The sequence below is a fragment of the Limanda limanda genome, chromosome 6, assembly GCF_963576545.1.
Source record: "Limanda limanda chromosome 6, fLimLim1.1, whole genome shotgun sequence".
Classification (NCBI taxonomy): Eukaryota; Metazoa; Chordata; class Actinopteri; order Pleuronectiformes; family Pleuronectidae; genus Limanda; species Limanda limanda.
The window spans coordinates 16,020,699-16,041,955 of NC_083641.1; the positions used below are offsets into that span (position 1 = coordinate 16,020,699).

General features: G+C 40.1%; 3 protein-coding genes across 4 annotated transcripts; 2 read left to right on the forward strand and 1 right to left on the reverse strand.

Annotated features, from left to right (window-relative positions):
• Positions 1 to 1,647: 1,647 nt before the first annotated feature.
• get1 (guided entry of tail-anchored proteins factor 1) lies at positions 1,648 to 5,238 on the reverse strand. The gene is made up of 5 exons (XM_061072899.1): positions 5,144 to 5,238; positions 4,514 to 4,679; positions 2,792 to 2,859; positions 2,575 to 2,689; positions 1,648 to 2,002 (listed from the first exon to the last, which is right to left on the reverse strand). The coding sequence occupies exons 1-5, from the start codon at positions 5,231 to 5,233 to the stop codon at positions 1,929 to 1,931; spliced, it is 513 nt and encodes a 170-aa protein (XP_060928882.1). The 5' UTR covers positions 5,234 to 5,238; the 3' UTR covers positions 1,648 to 1,928.
• A 536-nt stretch (positions 5,239 to 5,774) lies between these two features.
• LOC133003233 (glutamic acid-rich protein-like) lies at positions 5,775 to 8,788 on the forward strand. Its single transcript, XM_061072900.1, has 6 exons — positions 5,775 to 5,933; positions 6,919 to 6,945; positions 7,429 to 7,467; positions 7,592 to 7,630; positions 7,719 to 7,862; positions 7,955 to 8,788. Exons 1-6 carry the CDS (start codon positions 5,919 to 5,921, stop codon positions 8,069 to 8,071), a joined length of 381 nt encoding a protein of 126 aa, XP_060928883.1. The 5' UTR covers positions 5,775 to 5,918; the 3' UTR covers positions 8,072 to 8,788.
• A 7,024-nt stretch (positions 8,789 to 15,812) lies between these two features.
• On the forward strand, positions 15,813 to 21,246 carry zgc:153372 (uncharacterized protein LOC767695 homolog). 2 transcript variants are annotated; one of them, XM_061072886.1, is made up of 11 exons: positions 15,813 to 15,850; positions 16,971 to 17,020; positions 17,724 to 17,854; positions 18,458 to 18,608; positions 18,685 to 18,821; positions 19,405 to 19,474; positions 19,910 to 19,991; positions 20,114 to 20,245; positions 20,334 to 20,476; positions 20,589 to 20,711; positions 20,965 to 21,246. In XM_061072886.1, exons 1-11 carry the CDS (start codon positions 15,835 to 15,837, stop codon positions 21,049 to 21,051), a joined length of 1,122 nt encoding a protein of 373 aa, XP_060928869.1. In that variant the 5' UTR covers positions 15,813 to 15,834; the 3' UTR covers positions 21,052 to 21,246. The 2 variants fall into 2 exon arrangements, with proteins under 2 accessions (XP_060928869.1, XP_060928868.1); XM_061072885.1 differs by having other exon boundaries at positions 15,815 to 15,886.
• Positions 21,247 to 21,257: the final 11 nt, after the last annotated feature.

Below are 21,257 nucleotides of genomic sequence, written 5' to 3' on the forward strand. Positions count from 1 at the left end.
TTAAAATCTGCTTTCATATCAAGTCAGTACGCAGTGGCATTACAAAGTCTATAGATAATAGTTTTAGGGAAGTTTTACGAGGTTTTTTTCATGTAGGACTATCATGAGCAGATTTCTCTGTGATCCTTTAGCTTGAAATCTTCAATTATCTGCCCCTGCTTCACGTTATTTTTTTCACTATATCATCAGGTATATGGATATCTATTTTCTGTTAAGCTGAGGCTTATGTTTCCCTGTTCCTATTTTCCTCAGATTGGAAATGCATGAAAAATCGAAGTATGTATGCAGCTGTCTTCACTAACAAGAGGGATAGTGCCAGTGAGCCACATCACAGACACCTCCAGATGTCCCTCTCTCCAGACTGTGCTGTGGCTCTCATAGTCCACAATACTCATCTTACAGTGAAGACCAGACTGACTCACTGATACCAGAGGCAAAGTCATGGACAAATGGCAACAGGAGGGTATTTTATTTAACATGATTTAATGTGTAGCAGGAATCATGGTGCGTATACAGTATATAATGTAAATATATTGAAACAAATTTATCTAATCATGCGTAGAGAAAAACAACAACCAGGGAACTGTTCACAGCCGAACTCTGAAATGGCGTCTGATCAAGCCTCAGCAGGTTTCAAACCAGAGGATCCTGTCTGACTACTTTTGTGCATCAATAAACTATAGCAGCAGTAAACTGAGGCCCGGACTGAGAATACACCCCACCATCACCACACAGTGGCACTGCAGCGCTACCAAGATGCAGAGGACAGTATTCCCTCTGGTGTCTCCAATGCTCAGTCAGATCTGAAAGGTTGTCAAATCGTTATGTGCACAAGAAGCGCAGAGACACAAAAAACAAGCTGTCAGTGGTTACACATCCTTAAAAGTACGAATGATTTATCTGTGTGCACCTGTCATTTACCTACTCCCACATATCACCAAAATTTGAAATAAAAGTCACACCACGCATGTATTGGAGAACAGGTAAAGATCCATATTTGTCAGCTTGATTGACCATTAGTGAACCACTGACACTGAGCACTAAATGCTTGAGTTTGATGGTGTATTTCCTGTTAAGTGGTCACCAGTGATACTGAGAAACTTAAGATTGTTATAAATGTTCTGCATTTTGCTGGCAGACTTCCGAATACCTTCAAATGTAAATCTAGTTAAGATATCCGACAAGATACACTAGTAATGGTTTCTATTATGTATCATAGTTTTTAACTTGCTAATTAAATGTGTACATTTCACATCCTGGAGACGAAAATGGTGCGGAAGTAAAGGAAAGGCCCCACTGTTGTTTTACAAATGTCTACAAAAAAAATGGCCACAGGCTTTGTGGCCACTAGACAAATTATGCAATCAGTATGTGTATGAACACAGTATAACATCATACAACATCAGTAACACAGATTATTGTGGCTACCCTACCTCAGTGTGAGTGAAGGGCGATTGAAGACAATAGAGTGGAAAAGAGTCTTTTGGTCTGAGAGAAGTAATTTCATTGGTTAGTTAAACCTTTAAAATGTCATAAAAAGCTGAACTGGTTGATAAAGCTTTTTAATTTCTATCCATTACAGTTTTACTTAAAGAAAACCACCTGTCACCTTTATTCACAATTTGCAAAATGACACTGAATGACAGCTTTTCTTTTGATATTTTTTATTAAAAAGGGAATTTCAGTATTTCCAAATCATAACAATTTGAACATTCTCACAATAAGTTAATAGAAATATATCACCATGACAAAAATTCAACAACAACAAATCAGTATGTTGCAGAATGAGACAGCCAACACCAAAAATGCACTGCATTTTTACAAGTTGACCAGAGCAGCGGACCAAAACATAAACGGAACAAAACTTGAGCTTTCAGCCACAGCGTGTTCAGCCTTATGTGAAGAAAAGGGTGTTCGATGGTTGATCTCTAGCTGACAGCATGGAGGCCCATTGACACTACTTTGTTGCAAACCACCAACCAGCATGTGATTCCCACTCCACCTGAAAGGAAAGAACAACTGTCAGTGAATCAATAATTGCACTGTACTATGTGACAAGTTGAAAGCCCATTTTCCACTGGTCAAAAGCCCACTAACATCTGGCTTTTGTCTACAATGGGAATGGTTACAATCGTCATTCACTCCCGGGTCAAATGACTCAGCAGAAGAGAGGTTTTTTTTTAAGTTCCTGCTCCGATCGGCAGTGATGGAAGCAAGACACCTTGGTGAATGCGCTAATTTGGCAAGACTGCAAGGTGAGAGAGCACCTCGGTTTTCAGTGAATTTGTGACATCACAAAGGGAAAGCCTTTTTTTGTGGCTTTACGAATATTTAAATAAACTGCGTATACCCATTTATTTTGGTGTTCAAGATAGGAAAAGTAGAGTAAAATGTCATTTATACATAAACCAAATCCTAATGTATGTTGTGTGGATTGAAAAAAAGGTTTTATTTGGGGTTTCCCACATGTATTTGTAAATAAATTCTCTTATTTTTATCAAGTACAAAAACACTGAGTTTTGACTGTGACTCAGGCAAATTTCCCCAGTGAATAATAAAGCAAATCTTGATTACCTGTCACTCCTGTTGGGAAGGCCACCAGTCGCTCCAGAGGGGCGATCCATCGACTGGGAACCACGGTCACTGGATCAGAGTAATACTTCCATATCAGGGAGACCATCAGAGCAGCCTGACAAATTAAAGAGACAAATGGGTTGGTACATCGTAAAAAAATAAGTATATCACTATGTTGCTAGTAATGTCACCTATTTTTCTAACAATCTGCACCTACCTGTAGTATATAAAAGGCAATGTTCACAACCCATTTCATCTTGGCCTGTTGTCCTGTTCTTGATTTCACTGCAAAAAGGAGAACATAAGTCACTGTTAGACTCAGTAAACTTATTGATGTGGCAATGTAGCCTTCAATTATTCTGCCACAGGGCCTGTTATACCTGTTAATCAGACTGAACCGCCATTTTGTTTAAATCACCAAGAAGATTATTTTTCGTTTGGTTGTTTGTTTATTAGTTAGTCGGCAGGATCAAGCAAAAACTACTCAACCGATTTCCATGAAATCTTGTGGAGGGGTAGGGCATGAACCTAGGCAACACTGATAGATACCTTTTATTGATTTCTTAGAGAATAATTCATAGATCTTGATGAAAAATATGTTGTAAAGTTTAAGGGACGGGTGTATGTGTGTGTGTCCTGATCTAGTAACTTCATATGTGGTTTCATAAGGGGACTGTGTGTGCTCTAATGAGTGCCATTAGTTCATAATTTGAACCACAGACCGCGAGAAACAGGAGTTCTAAAACCAGAAGAGCTTTTTATTGTCCATTTCCACTTCCACCTATTAGCAGGGTAAAATAGCATGATTAAAATAAAAATTACAGTGTGGTGTGTTCAAGGTCTTGAGAAAAGACTGAGGATGATGTCTGAAAGATTTCATATAAATATATATGAGAAATAATGATACAATACAGGATGTATATTTTGTTCATTTTGGATATTTCACCAAAATACTTTTTGTTCAAACAGAAGAGAGTTCTCAGGGACTATATTTGATTCAGCCGTTTGGGACAGAAAAGAGAGATTGTAGAGAAACAATCTATAAAATATAAACGTGGCAATTATCTGAAAAATGTTTGCACTGCTGTCAATGTGCATCACATTCAAATTCTAGTCAGCCACTTCCTTTCTTCACCCGACCTAATCCTGAGGCAGAGAGTGAAGGACAGCGACAGGCAGCAGCTGTTCATAGTGGACATATAGCGGAGTGTATTATCCGAAACCTACTGCAAATTCCTATAGGTGGTGGTTCTAATGTGTAAATCTGCTGTAGTAGACACGCACATGTTCGGAAGACTCAACTGTGCAGTTTACAGTCACAGTGACAGTATATCATCATATGGTGTCCCTTGAAAAGATAACATCTACTGTAGGTGGACTAAGTAACATGAAAAACCAATCAGCAGTCCTGCATCGAGAACTGCCTTTTTTAGGGCAGGGCAATAAGAGAATATCAATACTAATAGCAATATAGTTTTATTTAATACTTATACATTGTGCAAGCCCAGGAAGGAGATACCGAATGGTAAATGATCTGCCTCGGATTTGTAAAGCGTTAAGCTGTTTATCAAGTATTTGTAATTGTCTGCTCATAAAGACGAGTTTCAAACCACATCCTTCACTCAGGAGCAAACATCAGTCTTTGAACTCAACTGGAGTAATAATGCAGCTTTTTCTATGATGATTATTGATATCAACTGAAATAATTTGGGGCAATATGGCCCAACCCCGTCTTTATCCGATTTCAACCATCTGAATGTTCAGCTCGTTCAGGACAATCTGGATCAAATCGTTCTTCTTTTAAACTCCTAATAAGATTTTTATTTAGAATTCCACAGTTTGTGATGTTATTGTTTGATTGTTGTTACTGGATATTCCTCATAATAAAACACCATCTTCTCCACCTCTTCTCATGTCAGTAACTACTTCTGTTGCTCACCGTGTGTTTTCAGCTTGTCTGTCATCTTGTTGATTTTGCGCTCCAGTCTGGCATATCTGGCAAACTCATCCATCATGCTGATGGAGAGCTGCTCCTTCTTCATCTCCTGGACCTCAGCCCTCATTTCACTCTCCAGCTCAGCATCTTTCTGCACCAGCTTGGAGAGCTTTAGAAGGAGAAGGGTGGAGAAGGCTGTTAATGGGGGAGCAGGGGGACAGAGTTATCTGCAGTTGAGCCTCTGGTGTAGAGAGGCAGAGGCTCAACAACACAATGTTCCTGCTTATTGTGCTATATCCCTGAGCTTCAGCCCACAGATTCCCATTATGCTAAGCCATCTGTAGCAGCAAAGCTAACGTGTAAACACAGTTACATAACGTCACAGTGGGTTATTTACTCTCGAACCACCATGTTGTAGAAAGTGTGTCCCATTGGGTTCGGTTATTAGAAATGGTTCTCGGACAAACCACACCCATGTACTATCTATTATGTATCAGCTAACTCGCTGAACTAAGCTAGTCCACAAGAGGCTGCAGTGGGAGACGAAGCACAAACACAAACAAAGACAACTCCTCCCGCCTTTGCTTTCCAGTGAAACGTGTCGTGTGTGTAACAACAGCAGCCGCTACTTACGAACGAGGACATGGAGGGCAGGAGTGTCTTCATGAGGTTGCACAGGAACACCGAGCCCAGCACAAGGAACCACGCATACCCGGCCGCCATGTTGTTTCTCCTCCTCCCCCCACCAGCCGCCTCCTTGTTGCAGCTGTGCTCCTGCAGCAGTCACACGGTGCTGTTACATAACGAGGCCATTCAGGTTATTCGGGTTATAACAAAAGCTAATAATACACAAAGAAAACATCTTTACAGCACCTGGGTTGGTCTTATTTATTGGATGGTATTGATTAGATGTGTGTTTCACAATGATAATAACAATAATAAATAAAGCACTTAAACTGGTGGACAAAGGTTTGCCTCGTTCATGTGAGGCCTTGTTTTAAAAAACTCCATCCATGTTGTTTTATTCCCTCTTCTCGCACACACCCTGTGTTTCGGGGACTTGGCTGGGCTCGGTGATTGGCACACGCATCTGCCCATACAGGTGTGGTGTTATGGTTCAAAAACATGCTGCCTCGGCCCGCCGGCCAACCAGCGGCCGCGGGGGGCGGGGCTCCGCTCTTCCCTGTGGATTGGTAGGAGGAGGGATAAAATCTGCCCGAGCGGGGGATCCAATCAGGTGCGAGCTGGTGCTGGTACTGCTAGGAGGTTTTGTGTGTGGAGCTGCAGACCGCACTGTGGAGGTGTGTGCAGAGAGAGGTACAGGACAGACCCCCAGAGCTCAAGCGTTTAAACAACCCTCACAAACACTCGTCATCTCTTCAGACTCTGTCTCAAAACCTCAGCAACAATGGGAAGGAAAAGGGTAAGTGGAAATTATCTACGCATACGTGGAATTTCTCTTTAAACGCAGCGGGTGTGTGTTTTTTTTTTTTTTAAAACCAAACACGCGGTTTCTTTTATATGGCGTCGATTCAGTGTTTTATTTTAGAGACTGCACATGCTTTGTGGGGCTCGGTGGGCTCCATGTGCAGGAATGAAGTCGTCCTCCTCCCCCGGTCCCAGGTCTGTCGTGTCTCACCCTGTTGATACAGGGAAGTGGCGCCTTTTTACTTAGCACGGCGCAGCACGGCTCAGCACGCGTCTTCACCGAGCAGCGCATTGTTTCCTCAACGCAGCCATCACCACATCCGCGATCCTCTCGTTAAACACGATGCGGACTGTTTAATAATATTTAATGTTTAAGCCAAACAAAGGGGTTCACCCACAGACCGTCGACCAGCAGGTCTACGGGCAAATTGTCTGGCGTAATGGTTATTTCAGCTAAAGGGGTTTTCGCAGCGTTTTTTCACCGTGTAAAAACCAGTCGCCATTGTGACGATATGTAACTCACTTATTGTAAAGAAAATGGCTGGTGTGCATTATTTCCAGAACAGCCCTAGATTGCTGGTTTATCCCCAGACAGCGACTCATCGGGTGGTTTTTTTATCAGCTAAGTTTCCTGGAGCAAACGCCGAACATGCATCGCTTTCACCGAGCTCATGTTAACGCGTGCTGGAGGTGGAGCGAGCTCATTTCCCTCCTTTTCCTGCAGCATCGCGATGTGGGCTTGCATCAGAAAATCCTGTCATCATTATATAAAGTTTTAATTATCTTATTGACTACAGAGAAACGTGTAAAATAAAAAACAACCTCCCCCACTCTCACTTTTAAGGTTGCATAATTTCTTTGTGACTTAAGGGGAGGGAAGGGTGCCCATCCCCCCTTTGCACTACACACCCACTTGAGCTCATGAATGGCTGTTGTTTCCCAACTTACTAAATTTATTTTCTCCTCTCTGTCTCTTGCAGTCCAGCGCTGGAGCAGGCGATGCAGAGGTTAGTATTCCTGACCCACGGCGCCAAAACTGCCCCCAAATGGCTGTGGCCGTCCACAGTGTCCACATCTGAACATTTTGTTCTTTTGTCTGCTGAGAGAGAAAGGGGTGGACTTGGTTGATGCAGGATGGCTGTGGCAAAGTTTAAGTGCAGCCCAGGGTTATCTACGCAAGTCAAAACATGAAGTACAAAGACTGGATATGTCTGCTAGTTTGTTTTATTTTGCAGGTTTTAAACCTGGTCACTCCGTATTGGGGTTGAATAAAATACAGCCTCTAGGGGGCGCTATTTGATTTGTTGTGCAAATGGTCCCCTTGTCTACTTGTCGTTTAAAGTACCCCGATACTGTGTTGTTTCCACACTCTGAAAATAGTTTTTGACATTTAAATTACCTTTTACATTAAGTGATTAATTGTTTATTTGACTTTGAATAGTTTTCCAAATATGTCCTAATAATAAAATGTTGAACACATGTCTACATAGGTACAGGTGCCAATGAGGAAGTCAACAAGGTTGCAAACGGTACGTTCCACAAAACCCAAGAAACTGTCTCTTATAAATCAATCAGCATATTTATAATGTTATCACTGTAAATGTTGTTGACATAGTCTGATGCTTAATTGTTGTTTGTACATTCGTGTTACAGAAAGGGGATGAGCCTAAAGCAGCGCCAGAAAAGGCAAAGGTAAAACAAGTTTTTGATTTGTTTCTTATTGCACACAAGCACTGTATTCAACAAGAATATATTTAATGCTGTTTGTTTAAACCTGTAGGCAGCACCCAAGGCTAAAAAGGTGAAGGAGGCACCAAAGCCAAAGGGTAAGGCAAAGGCCGTTTCGAAGAAAGAAGAACCTAAGGAAGAGGAGGAGGAAGAAGAAGAGGTCCCAGCAGAGAACGGAGAAGCCAAAGCAGAAAAGGTAAGATCTTTATGACTCGTGTGTCCTGAAATTGGCTCATTGTTAAGTTCAGTGAGAATAAGGGTATAACGAATTGTTTCTTCATCCCCCAGGAGGAGGCAGCAGCAGAGGAGACAGAGGAAAAAGAGGACAAGACGGAGGAGGAGGACGAGGAAGAAGACGAAGAAGAGGAGGAAGAAGACAAGAAGAAGAAGAAGGCAGCAGAGTAGTTACAACAAAACAAACACTCAGTTGCCAATGTTCCCCATTCCTCTTTTCTTGTACAATGCAGAGAATATTTTTATCTATTTTCTTAAGACAGCAGTGTTTTTAGGGATGTGATTACAAAAGTGCTTTTTAAAGGATACTACAAATTACATTCAGTTTCATGGCTTCTGTGAAGGGAAAGTTTGTGGGGTCTCTTTCATTGTACTTGTGTTTTCTTTGACTTATTTTGTCTTAGGTTGTAGTTTTCTGCATGATCTGCCGTCGTGTCTTATCAAGTCAATTTGATGTTCGAGTTAGGAGTTTACCTGAGACATTCCCACGTCGTCTTGAGGGATTTTGTCACCTGTACTGCTTTGGAGTTTAATCCATCCTAATGTGTTTGATAGGAAATGAGATGATTAAAAGTGACAGTTGTGTTTTAAGCTAAGTAACATCTTCACAATGTTAACTTGAATTTTTTCACTAGAACTGGCATTGGCCACATTGATTTTTCTTTGATGCAGTCTGTGATGGTACATTTTTGAGGACAGTTAAATAGATCCACATTCTGTTTGTCATACTTGCTGTTTTGGTCCTTTCAGGTTAACTGTATTTTCACCTCACCCTACAAAATGTATCTCCCGCAAATTTGTGCGTATGTTCAATGTGGTTTTTGGGATTTCTCTACTAATGTACAGTTTCCTCCTTTTTAAAAAAACAATAAAAGGATTTTTCTTTAATTTGTGTGAAGTGCTTATTTAAAGTGGGATCAAATTAAATAATCCAGGGTGTAATACAAGCTTTTGACTCATGGCCAAATAGTATTCAAGGGTCAATTTTAATTGTGCTGTAGTAGTGTGTTCCAATTCTACTAAAGTGCAGAACTGCACTGGGCAGCTCAACTAATTTTGCTCGTTGATATTTGATACATTTATCCCAGGATTTTATCAAGGGCTTGTTTGAAAACCAGAGAGTGTAGATGGCTTGTTGAGCGAAATTAATTTATTTTTAAATTGCCCCATAAAACTGAACTCTCATGGACAGAAACTTGTTTGGGAACCCCAATTCTGAATTTCCCATTTGACTCCTGCTGCCATCATTATTACATCAGGTGTAATGCATTCAGAATAGCATGCCAAACCTAGCCTTGCCTTACCCACAGCATATCCGATAAATTACCCTGTGGTAGAAAGAGCGTGACACGTGAGTCAAGTGTGGCCCTCCAGCAAGAAAATTTGGCACTTTGACTAGAGCTGAAGTTTTTACTTTCAAAGTTCACATTTAATGTATTCATGACTTTTCACAAATTTGCTGTAGATAATAGGAAATCAAGACTGAATCCAATGATTTTCAACATTATGACAGATACTGTTCCCATGACGAGAGATGGATGCAGGTTATGGTGCTTATCTTTCTGTGTTGAGCTGTTTCAAGTCTAATAAACCTACCAGTACCGAAAATGAGACCCAAATTCATAAAACAATGTTTGTGTTCAAGCTTTGAACATTTCGTATATATGACTTATATCTTTCTTGCCAAATGACTATAAAAATAAACTGCTCTTGTTCTTAGTCCTCAGTAATAAATGTTCAATCAAGGATTGCACTATTAATCAAACCCCTTTTATTTTGTACCATGGTTGCCCCATGATGAACAGGGCTGAAATATTCAATGGCTTTCCACTGAAATTGTACACACCACAAGTCAGATGTCTTTTTTTTATTATTCCCAATTTAATTTGAAATTTAATTCAAGTCTGGTAAATAACCTTAAAAGGAACAATGCTGATGAAAAAGAAAAAAAAGGTAAAAAGTAATGTTGATAGTAGAAAACCGACATCAATAACGATATGTATGAAAATCAAGACTTGAAAGCTGATGCAAGGAATTCCCACAGGTATTAAGGCACAAATACAGTTGCAATCAGAACTAGGGCTACGTTGTAGCACTGAACGGTCCCGAGCACACGCAACTCAGGGCCTGTTGCTGTTGGTGGAGAGAGCGATCGGCGAGCAGACACACGGCTCATGAGACGTCGTTCCTTGCCTGCTAATTGCTCATTACAGTCCACGGTATCAATTGCAGGTCACACAGTGACAATTGTATCTTAATTGAATAAGCTGTTCAGGTCAGGGTTAGGAGCATAGGTCAGAATTTGGGGGCCGGTTGGATAATGCAGAGTGGATTTACCAATTAGTTCCTGTCTCATGGCGAGTCAGTAGGCGGCGCTATGACGCTGAGGAAATATTGACACATGAACCTGTTCAGACTTGTACACTGATCATGAGACAGAAGTTTGGTGGTGATAGGACAATGCAAACTGGATTTATGACAACATTGTCTCCTTTTGCGAAGGATGAACCCTACGCCAAAGGAGACAATGTTTACACGGTTTGAGGAAATGTCACAATTCTGACCATAATCCATGACTTGAGTGAGCTCTTTCGAACTGCATATTATAAAGCAGCCAGGAGCAGTGCATAAAAGTATAAAAAATGTCACTTCCTGGCGCCAGCAGGTAGCGCTGTAATGATGAGTGAATACTGACACATGGATCTGATCAGGGCTGGACTGTGAATGTGTGAATGAGGTTTGAGGCCGAAAGAAAAATGCACAGAGGAGTTCTAATAAATCTATCTTACTTGGCGAATCATCAAGTTGCTACACCACGCCACGCTCACCCCGTGATGAAATCGTATATACCGAGTTAGTTAATATCTCCATCTTGTTGAGATGACACTCATCTCAATATGAAGTTGATCTGATGAAAGCCCTACGACACGTAAGTCAAAGTTAAAATGTCTAAAATGGCCAAAGTGGCCACTAAGCCAAAATGGCGGGCTTCCTGTTGTGTTTTTCACAATGCACCACTAGACTTTTTTGTGCGTCTGGACATGATAAACAGGTGTCGCAATTTTTGTTTGGATCTGTGACAGCTAACTAAGGGGCTTTTCCTTAGATGGCGCTGTTAAGCCATTTTACCACGCCAATTTCAAAATACTCCAGAATTCAAATGCTTTATAGGGTTTTGAATTTCTTGCAAACTTTGGTAACAATTTGAGAATGTCTAGGCCCTGAAAAAGCCCCAAAAGGGAAATAAAAATCCTTTGAAATACAATAGGGCCTCCCTCCAAAGGCGCTTGGGCCCTAACTAGGCTTATGAGCAGCACTGTGCGGGCCTTAGCACTTAAGATCTCGGGACTTGAAGCGAACGCAGGGAGAACAGGGACTGGGCGAAACGGCTCCTGGTTGCGTGCATTTTTTGCACCGCAGGAAGGATACGTCACTTCCTGCGTCCGTCATGCACCGCTGGACCACAGACAGTAATCACGCATTACGGTCCACGCCATCAAGTTAGACCTCATACTGAAAATTTTATCTAAACAGTATTTAGTTTTAAAACGAGGCTTACCTCCTTTTGGCAGTAGGTGGTGCTATCCCTATAATTATATACAGACTACTAGATCCGTTCAGGTCAAAAACAATCTTTTCTCTTTTCAGATTGTATAATTTGCATCTACGACATCAAAGGAATCTAACACCACTGACACTGTGACATGAAAGCAAACTGACGACAAATAATGATTTGCTTAATGAATCCTTTGAAGTGTTATTTTATACAAAGGCTTTACATAATTGCCAAATACTTTTTAGGGTTTGGAATTTCCTGCAAACTTTGGTGAGAATTTGAGAATGTCTAGGCCCTGAAAAAGCCCGAAAAGGGAAATAAAAATCCTTCGAAATACAATAGGGCCTCCCACTGGAGGTGCTCAGGCCCTAACTATTCACCCCCCTCACATCCAAAGACATTATAGTGATGTGGATGAAAGATAATGACAATAAATTACAAAAAAAATGTATTGATAAATATTTGTGTTATTTTGACAACAGAAGTTGTCTTAACTTTGAAGTTAAAAATGTATCTCTTTTAACACATGTGCATGTGCAGTATTATTCTACCCCCAGCTTCAGTACTTTGTGGAGCATCCTCTAGCTTTTATAACTTCTAACAAACGTTTTCGGTAAGTGCTGACAAGCTTCTTACACCTCTTGATCAGAATCTTTGCCCATTTTTTACATGCAAAAGCCTCTAGCTCAGTGATGTTTGATGGCTTCCGTGCCATAACTGCCTTCTTTAAATCCCACCAAAGATTTTCAATCGGATTTAAATCTGGTGACTGAGAAAGCCACTCCAGGACGTTCCAGGATCTTTTTCTCAACCAAGCTTTGGTTGACTTGGAGGTGTGCTATGGAAAGTCCAATGATCACCAAGGTTTAATTTGTCAACAGAAGGCATCACATTCCTCTTTATAATAGCCTGGTATTTCTGAGAATCCATGATGCCAGGTACACTATCAAGATTGCCAGTTCCTGCCACAGAAAACAGCCCCACATCATCAATGACACACCTCCAGGCTTGACCTTGGGGATGGTATTCTTATGGTCATAAGCCTGGCCTTTCACACGCCAGACATCCCGCTGGTCCATATGTCCAAAAAGTTCCAGTTTGGTTTCATCAGTCCATAGAACTGTCACCCAAAACTCTGTAGTCTTATCCAAGTATTCTAGTCGACTTTTGATGTTCCTTGTGGTCAAGAGCTGAGTGCGTCTTGGAGTCCGGCCATGACGTCCTTGTTTATTGAGTGCATGTCTTATAGTTGCCACTGAAGCACTTGTACCAGCCTTCATCGGGGCATCCTGTAGGCGTCTTGCAGTCACACAGGGGTTTCTCCTAATTGTTCTTACTAAGTTGCTGAGGGCCCTTGATGAAATGTTGGGATTTCTTCCACAGCCAGGTGGGTTTGAAGCTGCTCCATACGTTTTAAACTTCCTTATAATGCTCCCAATTGTGTCTCTTGGAATATACAATTTTGGGAAATCTTCTTATACCCAAGGCCCTTCAGGTGTGATGAAATAATCTCCTCTCTCAGCTTTTGTGGAAGCTCCTTTGTCTTTCCCATGATTGCAACTCACCTTGAATACCTTCAAGGGTGGGTTTTATAGATGCATCACAGCTGAAGCAAATGAATGATCAAGCTCAAGGTGAAATTCTTATTACAGAAAAAAACTAAAACATTTAAGAACTGTCAATAATTTCCTTCAGTATTAAGGTCAGGGTTTAATTAACAGTTTTTTCCGTGTTGATGAGAAAACTCCCTGCTCTTACATCGCACTTTCCAAATATGACATTTAGAGTATTATGTGCTAATAATACATGAACAATGTTTTGTTTTGCTTTTTTTTAAAGTTATTTTAATGTTCACTTTCTTCCTTCAGTGATGATGTGATGGTTCCATTATATTTTTCTTCTTTGACGTTGAGTCTTTACAAGATGTGTCTCCTCTCAAGAATTAGCAACAGCATCTTCTGCTGGTTGCCAAAAGAAGTGTAAAGAGTTTACATCACCTGGTATTCCTTGGCGGTCTCCCACTTAACTAACCGGGCCAGACCCTGCTTAGCTTCCGAGATCGGGCGTGTTTATTTTATTATCAAAAAATACATTTAATTATCTCACATTTACATACAAATAATGTACACCAAACTTAACATAACCCAATACAAAAACTTCTCCAACACGTGGCCTCTGAAAACAGGAGACACTCATCAAATGCATCTTAAGCTAGTATCAGACAGAGAGAGATTTAAAAAAAAATATATAAATATTAGTAACAATAATAATAATGGGAATAAAAAATAAATAAAAAACCTTTTTACCAAAATCACCTTCCCATCATCTCCAATCTCAATAAATGTGCTCCCTTCCACAGATCCTCTCAGAAACTCCTCTTCAGTATAACATAGCTATACACAGTATTTATATATCTTTCTATTACATTGTTAAAAACATACCATACTTCAATTACCTTTTTTTCATAGTGGGCCAGGTTCCTCCTTAGTTTGACAGCAATCAGTTAGTTTATTAGTTTATTAAATTGATATTACATCCTTTCACTCAACAAGTCACCTTAAACAGCCACAGCTATTTCCATTCAATTCTCTCCACAAACCCTCCTTTCCAACATCTGCTTATTAATCCTATTAATTCCCAACCCAGAAAAACTCCCTAACTCACAACATGCACATATTTCCACTCCCACTACACACGTCACATTCCTTTTTTACTTTCAGATCAAACCTACTTACTATCAGGTTGTAGTGAACCCTTAAAAATCTAAGTTTTCACATTCGATTTGATTCGACTGTTCCACTTCCCTCACAGATTCATCCATATTCTTTCTACATCCATATCATTCATTACCTTCTTCCACGCTTCCTCTGCAGCCGGTCTTCTCCCGTCTTTCCCTCTTACACATCTGTACATCACTCATGTTTACACACAAATCAGACTCACTGTGCTCTCTCCTTCACCGACATACATTTCTACTTCCTCTCTTATCTCCCCACAGCCTCTCTCTCAATGTGTATCCATCCATTCGTCCAGCATTGCCTTCTTGATCTTTTCCATCTCCTCCTTCGCTGCACGCAACACTTCATCACCTGCTTCTCTCACCTCTACCACTACCTGTGCCCTCATACCAGGTACTTACTCATAAACTAAATCCCTCACATTTGTAATCCCTGCTTTCCATATCACCCTGTCTACGTTCAATATAGCAATTGGCTGATATGGGCCATTCAAGATATGCACCGATATTAACCACTTTTATTTGATTGTATGAACAATAAGCATTTATGATTAAATTTAACATTGACATTTCTTTTTGTCCTAATTCAAGTTCTATATCTATATTTTGTGATATTTGTGTTTTCTTTCAATTTATCTATATTTAAAAAAAAAGATTTGTTAAACTTAAAAATCCTTGACAATTATTTCTAATATATGATAGTTTTTTACTCCTTGAGATCGGTATAGGCACTGGCTGAGTGCTCATTGCTCATATGCTTTTTCTCACTCAAGGTTATTGTTTTGCTGTTGTGTTATTATTTACTTTGTGTAAACAAGTGGAAAAGGGGCTTGAGACAGACCAGCAACATTATAAAATTTCCTTTACCTTGAAACTGCAGCTTAATTAAAATTAGTTTGATGTTTGAGTTTGAATATGGAGTGTGCCCTAAAATTGGTTAAAAATGCTCTGTAAAAGAGCTCATGGTGCTATTTTGTCTTAATATTGCAAGAAAAACAATCATATGAATTTTCAATAAATTCCTTGAGTAATAAGGTCAAGGTTTAATATACAGGTTTTTCCTTGATGGTTAGTAAACTCCCTGCCCTTTCATCGCTTTTTCCAAATATGATATTTTGAGAAAGATATGCAAATATATCATTATTAAAGCAGTGTTTTGACTACAAAAGTTTTTTTCAATGTTTCCTCTTCCTTCAGTGACGATTCGAGGGTTCCGTCTCCTTTTTTTCTTTGATGGTGAGTGTAATATTGAGCCCCATCGTGGAAGAAGGAGACATAACTCGAAATCCTCCCCTGCAAACTGTAGTAAGACAACCAGTCCTAGGCCCTGACCTTGGGCTCCAGCACACGCAGCCTCCAGGCTCTGCTCTGAGGAGCATCCACCCCCTGGCTTTATACCGGAAGCCCCTCCTACAAGACAAACCTTAAAGACAAAATCTCTACTAAAATATTTATATACCCATCAGCATTTCACCCGACCTAGCCTATCACGGAAATATCCCTCCGCTTCATTATACGAGCACTAAAAAGATAATTCTGTGATAGCAGGTAGCACACCCCTATGGACTGGCTTTCTTGTGGTACACTCCAGATTCCCCCCTATACAAGTGGAGTTGGAATCCCCCTCTTCCTGAACCCTGCATGAAAGCGAGAGAGGGTGAATATAACAGCCAAATAAAACTGTGTCTTAAAGGTACTTTCCAACTACTGGTTGTGGACACTGTGTATAATATCAGTTTAGCAAGATTGAAAGGTTCATGTGAGTGCTAGCCTAACATGCTAGAGTGCTGGCTAATGCCACAGCCATGCTAATGCTACTGACACTGAGGTGCTGCGACTTGTGTTGTTAACATAGCATATGACAAGTATAACTATGTCCCTCGTTTGTGTATGTTAGGTGTTCGTCACCTTCTATATTACAGGGCATGTGGTAACCCCATGACAGTGAGTCTGTCGAAGTTGTGTCTCTTCTGAAGCCGGTGCAACAGCAGCCTCTGCTGGCGACATAGATAATCATCCCCATAATCAACACTTGTTGCTTTGCTTCTTTTTTTTTTCATGTTCAGAAAACAAGATAAAGGTACAATTTTGTCGTTGTATTGCAAGAAAAAAAATGCATTTGAATTTTCCACAACTTTCATAAGTAATAATGGCAGGGTAACATATACTGTTTTTTCTTTGATGGGGAAGCAGCAGCAACAGCTCTCTCTGCTGACACCAAAGAGAATCATCACCATCATCAACTCTTTTGTTTCTTTGTGACCATTGAAACTTGTTTTTTTGTTTTTTTTTGAATGTTCAGGAAAACAAGCTCAAGAGGCAATGTTGTCTGAATATTTTAAGAAAAAGAAATGAGAATATTCAATAATTTCCTTCATTAATAATGTCAGGGTTTCCCCTTTTAGGGCTTGTCCATAGGTCCTGCTTTTTCCTCCATTGCACCTGTTCCCCTCTCATTTTCACTAAAGCAGCTGAAATCGATTCACTATCACTTGGTGTTATACTGTGACAATTAAGTGTTCCCTTCTCTTATATTTTGAGCAGTGTTTATATGTATAATTTAATTTAAAATATATTAAGAACTGGTCGAGACTTGCTTAGTCACGTGACGTAATGACTTGGAAAATAGAAGAAGGGTTGTTGATCTGCTCTGAACCTGCAGCAGCACTCAGTGTGGGAGAAGGAGGCCGAGGGGACAGTGGAGAGCAGGTCTGACACCAGTCCAGATTCCCGTTAATAACACTTGAAATTTGTTTTTGTTTTTTATCTATTTGAAGCTCATTCGGACACGATGACGAGTGCAGATGACGTGCGGGAAACCGTGAAGGTATTGGTTATTGATTTTGAATCATTCTTTCACTGGAGTTGATCAACCTTTGCTCTTCTTTTCGCGCAACAGCAGCTCACTGTGGTTTTATAGCTCACTGAGGGTTTTACTTGAACTTGTAAATAACTGATATTTCTTCTCTTGTCATTCCAACTTATTGATGCGATCGAATTTTTCATTGAAGTCGTTTGATTTTTGCTGCTTACGTCAAAACTCGCACGCCAGGTTCCTAATATAATATAATAAAATTATTTCTAATCTTAAATTATTTTAGATGCAGTGTGGGAAATATCAGTAATTCAATGGCATATACTGCTTCTATCATATTGTGTCAGTGCTGCTTAAATAATGAGGTGAACAAATTAAATATATTCTTTAAATGTTCTAACAGTTGCTGTGGAGGTGAAAACCATTTTCAGATTTTCAGAGAATCATTTATCATTGTCCCTCTGTAACATAAACTCTATCTATAGATACATTTGTGGGGTTTCAATCCATTTTAATAATAAAGCAAATCTAGTTATAATGTTAAAAGTATGTATATGTAATTGTCGTAAAATGTGATTTATTTTAAATATTTTTCGAGTAGAATATGAGTGTTGAAATGTTCTAGGTGACCATTTAGAATGTCGTTGCATGTCAGAGCCATAGACTTGGTTATTACCTACTAAGCATGTTGCATAACATGACTTTATGTGTGCAGAAATACTATGGCGGACGACTGGAGTCCTCCTGTGACCTGCAAACAAGTGCTCCCTCCTGCAGTCTGTCCTGCAGCCCAGTGCCCAGTGTGGCAGACGCACTGAAGCTGGTTCACCCAGAGGTAACAAAAAGGTACAGTACCTCTTCACTCTCTATGTCAAGTTTAGTGTTAAAGCACATTTAAAACAGCCAGAGTTCACCAAAGTCCTATATGATCCACAAGAACAAATAGAAATGCAAGAACACATTTCCCTTGTGTATTATGTACATATGTACAAATTAATCTATGATAAAATTGTCATAAATGTTATCATTTAAAACTATCTACAGGTCGTTCAAAGGTTGAAATGTCTTTGTAAGTCTATCTTCAAGAGAAGAAGGTGCGGTGGTAATAAAAGATTAGATAAAAAAACCTACAAATTAAAAGCACACACTGCAGCCATTGTCTACATGAAGGAGTCAGGCAGCTGCATTAAGAAAATACTTAGTGAAAATCTCTGTGAATACATGGGACGTGTATACTGTCCCATGTATTCACAGAGATGTTATGGCTGAAATCTCTGCACAGTCAATGACCTACCTCTAGTTCATCAAAATCACATCAAGTAGAAAAAAACCCTCTTCCTATGGTCTTTTGTAGCTTCTTTTGTCTTCTTGTCCATACACATCCCATCATTGAACAGTAACTTTGTATGAATGCACTCTTGTCCTTAACAATACCCTCTCAACTTCCAGATTCTTCGGGTGCGGACTTCCCTTCCCCGCGAAGCTCGAGGGCTGCAAAGTGCTGGACCTCGGCAGCGGCTCCGGCAGAGATTGTTTTGCCTTCAGCAAACTCGTTGGCCCGAGTGGACACGTGACGGGGATCGATATGACGGAGGAGCTGGTAGCTAGACATGCATGTACACGCCAGCGACTCTTGAGTTCTGTACTTTCTACTGATTTAACTCGTCTCTGTTTAGATCACTGCCGCTCGTCAGTACATTGAGTATCATCAGAAGAAGTTTGACTACAAGGAGTCCAACGTGACCTTTGTCCAGGGGTACATGGAGAAGCTCGGGGAAGCTGGCATAAAGAGTGACTCAATGGATATTGTGCTGTAGGTTAAGATTAGAGCTGTTTAGGTTAGAGCTGCTTTCAGACATAGGCCGTGTATGTGAGCACAAATGTCTGATTGAAAGCCTCCTGACTTTCTGCGGACTCTCTCCGGCCAGTCCCATAGTATAAAGTCAGCAGAATGTCCGGAGGAGCCAATGTGAGAACACAGCAGGAGATCCATCGCAGAATTACGAGTGAGTGGGAGGCAAAGAGAAAACCAATAGTGATGAGACAGCGGTGCCACACTGGTATAAGACACAAACAAAGAGGTCAACGCCAAAGCTGGTGTCGATGTGCTGTAAACAAAAACGCGTGATCTCTACAGCAGGATTCATACGGTACATCCTGCCTCTGTTTTGTGCACCACCACTCATTTGAATACTGAGATTTCTGAGTCTCCTGCTGCGTTACTTTGTGAAGTGTAACTTTCTGAGGAAGTTTGGACCCAATTCTCCAGAGGTCATGTCTGAAAACAACTTATGACTCTAGTCTACAAGATCTGACAATTAACGTAATGATCTGTTACTCGCAGAGAGCTTTGTCATGTTGATAAAAAAACTTTTTTGTCCTTCTAATCTATCCAGATCCAACTGTGTCATCTGTTTGTGTCCTGATGAAAGAGCAGTGCTGCAGCAGACCTACGACGTCCTCAAGGTTGGTCTGAGGAATTTCCACCAACTAAATGATTAGGGAAAGTGGTGCTTTCCACATGCACCGGCTAATAGTCGACTACTCATCGAAGCTGGGGCGGTAACTTTATCTTACTGTGTCCTTTAATTTTGTTATTTTATTTTAATAATTGGCCGCGGTGAAGTGACGTTGATTCAAGTAAAGCAACATTACCTAATTTTGCTTAACAACAGCATGGTTCAAGGGGATAATTAATGTTTTTCTTACTTTCAGAGGTAAATATTTGATTAATGGGTCGCCTTTAAACAAAATGTCTGTCAATAGTCTGAGTTAATGGTTAGTTGGTCATGAATCTGTGTACCACTCTAAATGGAATAGTTCTTCCATGTGTCATGCCACACCAAACAAAAGTTTGTGGAAAAGTTGGTAATCATTTATGATTTGTATCCTTTTATAAAGGAGGGAGGTGAACTGTACTTCAGTGACATGTATGCCAGCAAAGTTGTTCCTCAACACATGAAGCATGATGCAGTCCTGTGGGGTAAAACAATGCTCCACCATAATCTAAAATGTCAAGTTTAAAGGCCACACATGCAAATGAGGATCACTTTATCACTGATAAACAGAATGCATTCACTGTTGTTTTCTTCTTTTTGGTGATAGGTGAAGGAATGGGTGGCGCCTTGTTTTGGCAAGACCTAATTGCATTGGCCCATAGCATAGGTTTCAGCACTCCACATCTTGTCTCAGCAAGCAACATTGTGATCTACAACGATGATCTCAAGGCAAAGGCAGGTAATGAAAAGAAAAAAAGGGGTAAGATTTAACTTTAAAGACGTGTGTAAAGATCATTCTGCAGCTGAGCCAGCTCTTCGTTTCTCAGGGGATATCAGCTACGCCTCAGGCACCTACCGGCTCTTCAAGCTGCCAAAACGTCCAGTCACGTTCAAGGCAACAGTGACCTACAAAGGAACTGTAGGAGATTTCCCAGATCAGCTGGACTTTGATTCATCACACTGTTTCAAGGTATTTCACAAGTGACCAATTGGCGTATTGTTAAAAGAAATAAAACATTTGTAAAATACTTTAAAACAAATGTACTGTATCATTATGTCAATGTTTTCTTTCGGCTTTACAGAAAGATGTTGCAGTGGAGGTAGATGGAGAGATGGCAGCAACTCTCCAGAGTTCCCGTTTCTTCCCTGATTTTGAAATTGAGATGTCAGATAAACCGGAGTCCATCTCAGAGTCAACACCACAGGTAGCCGTTATTTTGGGTTTAATGGCTAAGATGCTTTAATTCTAATTGATTAATGGTTGCATTCACTGTATCTTGAACCTATCATGTGCATGCAATCAGATATGTTTCTTTAAATTATTTGTAATTGTCTTAAATTTCCAACTTTAAATATTAAAAAATACATTAAATTGCACAACTTAAACTTTGATTCTAAGAGATACTCGACCCCAAAAGATAACACATTGACCACTAATGTTCTTCATTTTTTCCTCAGTTCTGCCACCTCAACCCGTTTCTGTTGGCTGACAGACTGGGGTCTTGTATCAAACAATGCTCCAAAACAGGCAAAGAAAAAGTCTAATGAATACAGACGAAATGGATTTGAAGACTCCTCAAATTGTTTTTGTAGCGCTGGAGTTGTAGTCAAGGATTTGTTTTTTTTCAGGATATCACATTGACCGTTTGTGTTCACAGTCAATGCTGTTATAGTATAATCAATAATTGTTTTACAACATTGCATCATCAATGAAAAACATAAATAAAAATCTCAGTAATGTTTGTGTCTCC

What these genes read in the sequence shown, in the direction of transcription:
- LOC133003233 (XM_061072900.1), top strand. An exon ending in AGTCAACAAGGTTGCAAACG is followed by an intron (nt 7,468 to 7,591) that starts GTACGTTCCACA and finishes TTCGTGTTACAG; the next exon opens with AAAGGGGATGAGCCTAAAGC. An exon ending in GAGAAGCCAAAGCAGAAAAG is followed by an intron (nt 7,863 to 7,954) that starts GTAAGATCTTTA and finishes TTCATCCCCCAG; the next exon opens with GAGGAGGCAGCAGCAGAGGA.
- get1 (XM_061072899.1), bottom strand. Translation starts at nt 5,233, where the DNA reads ATGGCGGCCGGGTATGCGTGGTTCCTTGTGCTGGGCTCGGTGTTCCTG. An exon ending in TGCCCTCCATGTCCTCGTTC is followed by an intron (nt 4,680 to 5,143) that starts GTAAGTAGCGGC and finishes CTCCTTCTAAAG; the next exon opens with CTCTCCAAGCTGGTGCAGAA. An exon ending in CTTCCCAACAGGAGTGACAG is followed by an intron (nt 2,003 to 2,574) that starts GTAATCAAGATT and finishes CTTTCCTTTCAG; the next exon opens with GTGGAGTGGGAATCACATGC.
- zgc:153372 (XM_061072885.1), top strand. Translation starts at nt 15,835, where the DNA reads ATGAAAGCGAGAGAGGGTGAATATAACAGCCAAATAAAACTGTGTCTT. An exon ending in ACGTGCGGGAAACCGTGAAG is followed by an intron (nt 17,021 to 17,723) that starts GTATTGGTTATT and finishes TTATGTGTGCAG; the next exon opens with AAATACTATGGCGGACGACT. An exon ending in TCTCAGAGTCAACACCACAG is followed by an intron (nt 20,712 to 20,964) that starts GTAGCCGTTATT and finishes TTTTTTCCTCAG; the next exon opens with TTCTGCCACCTCAACCCGTT.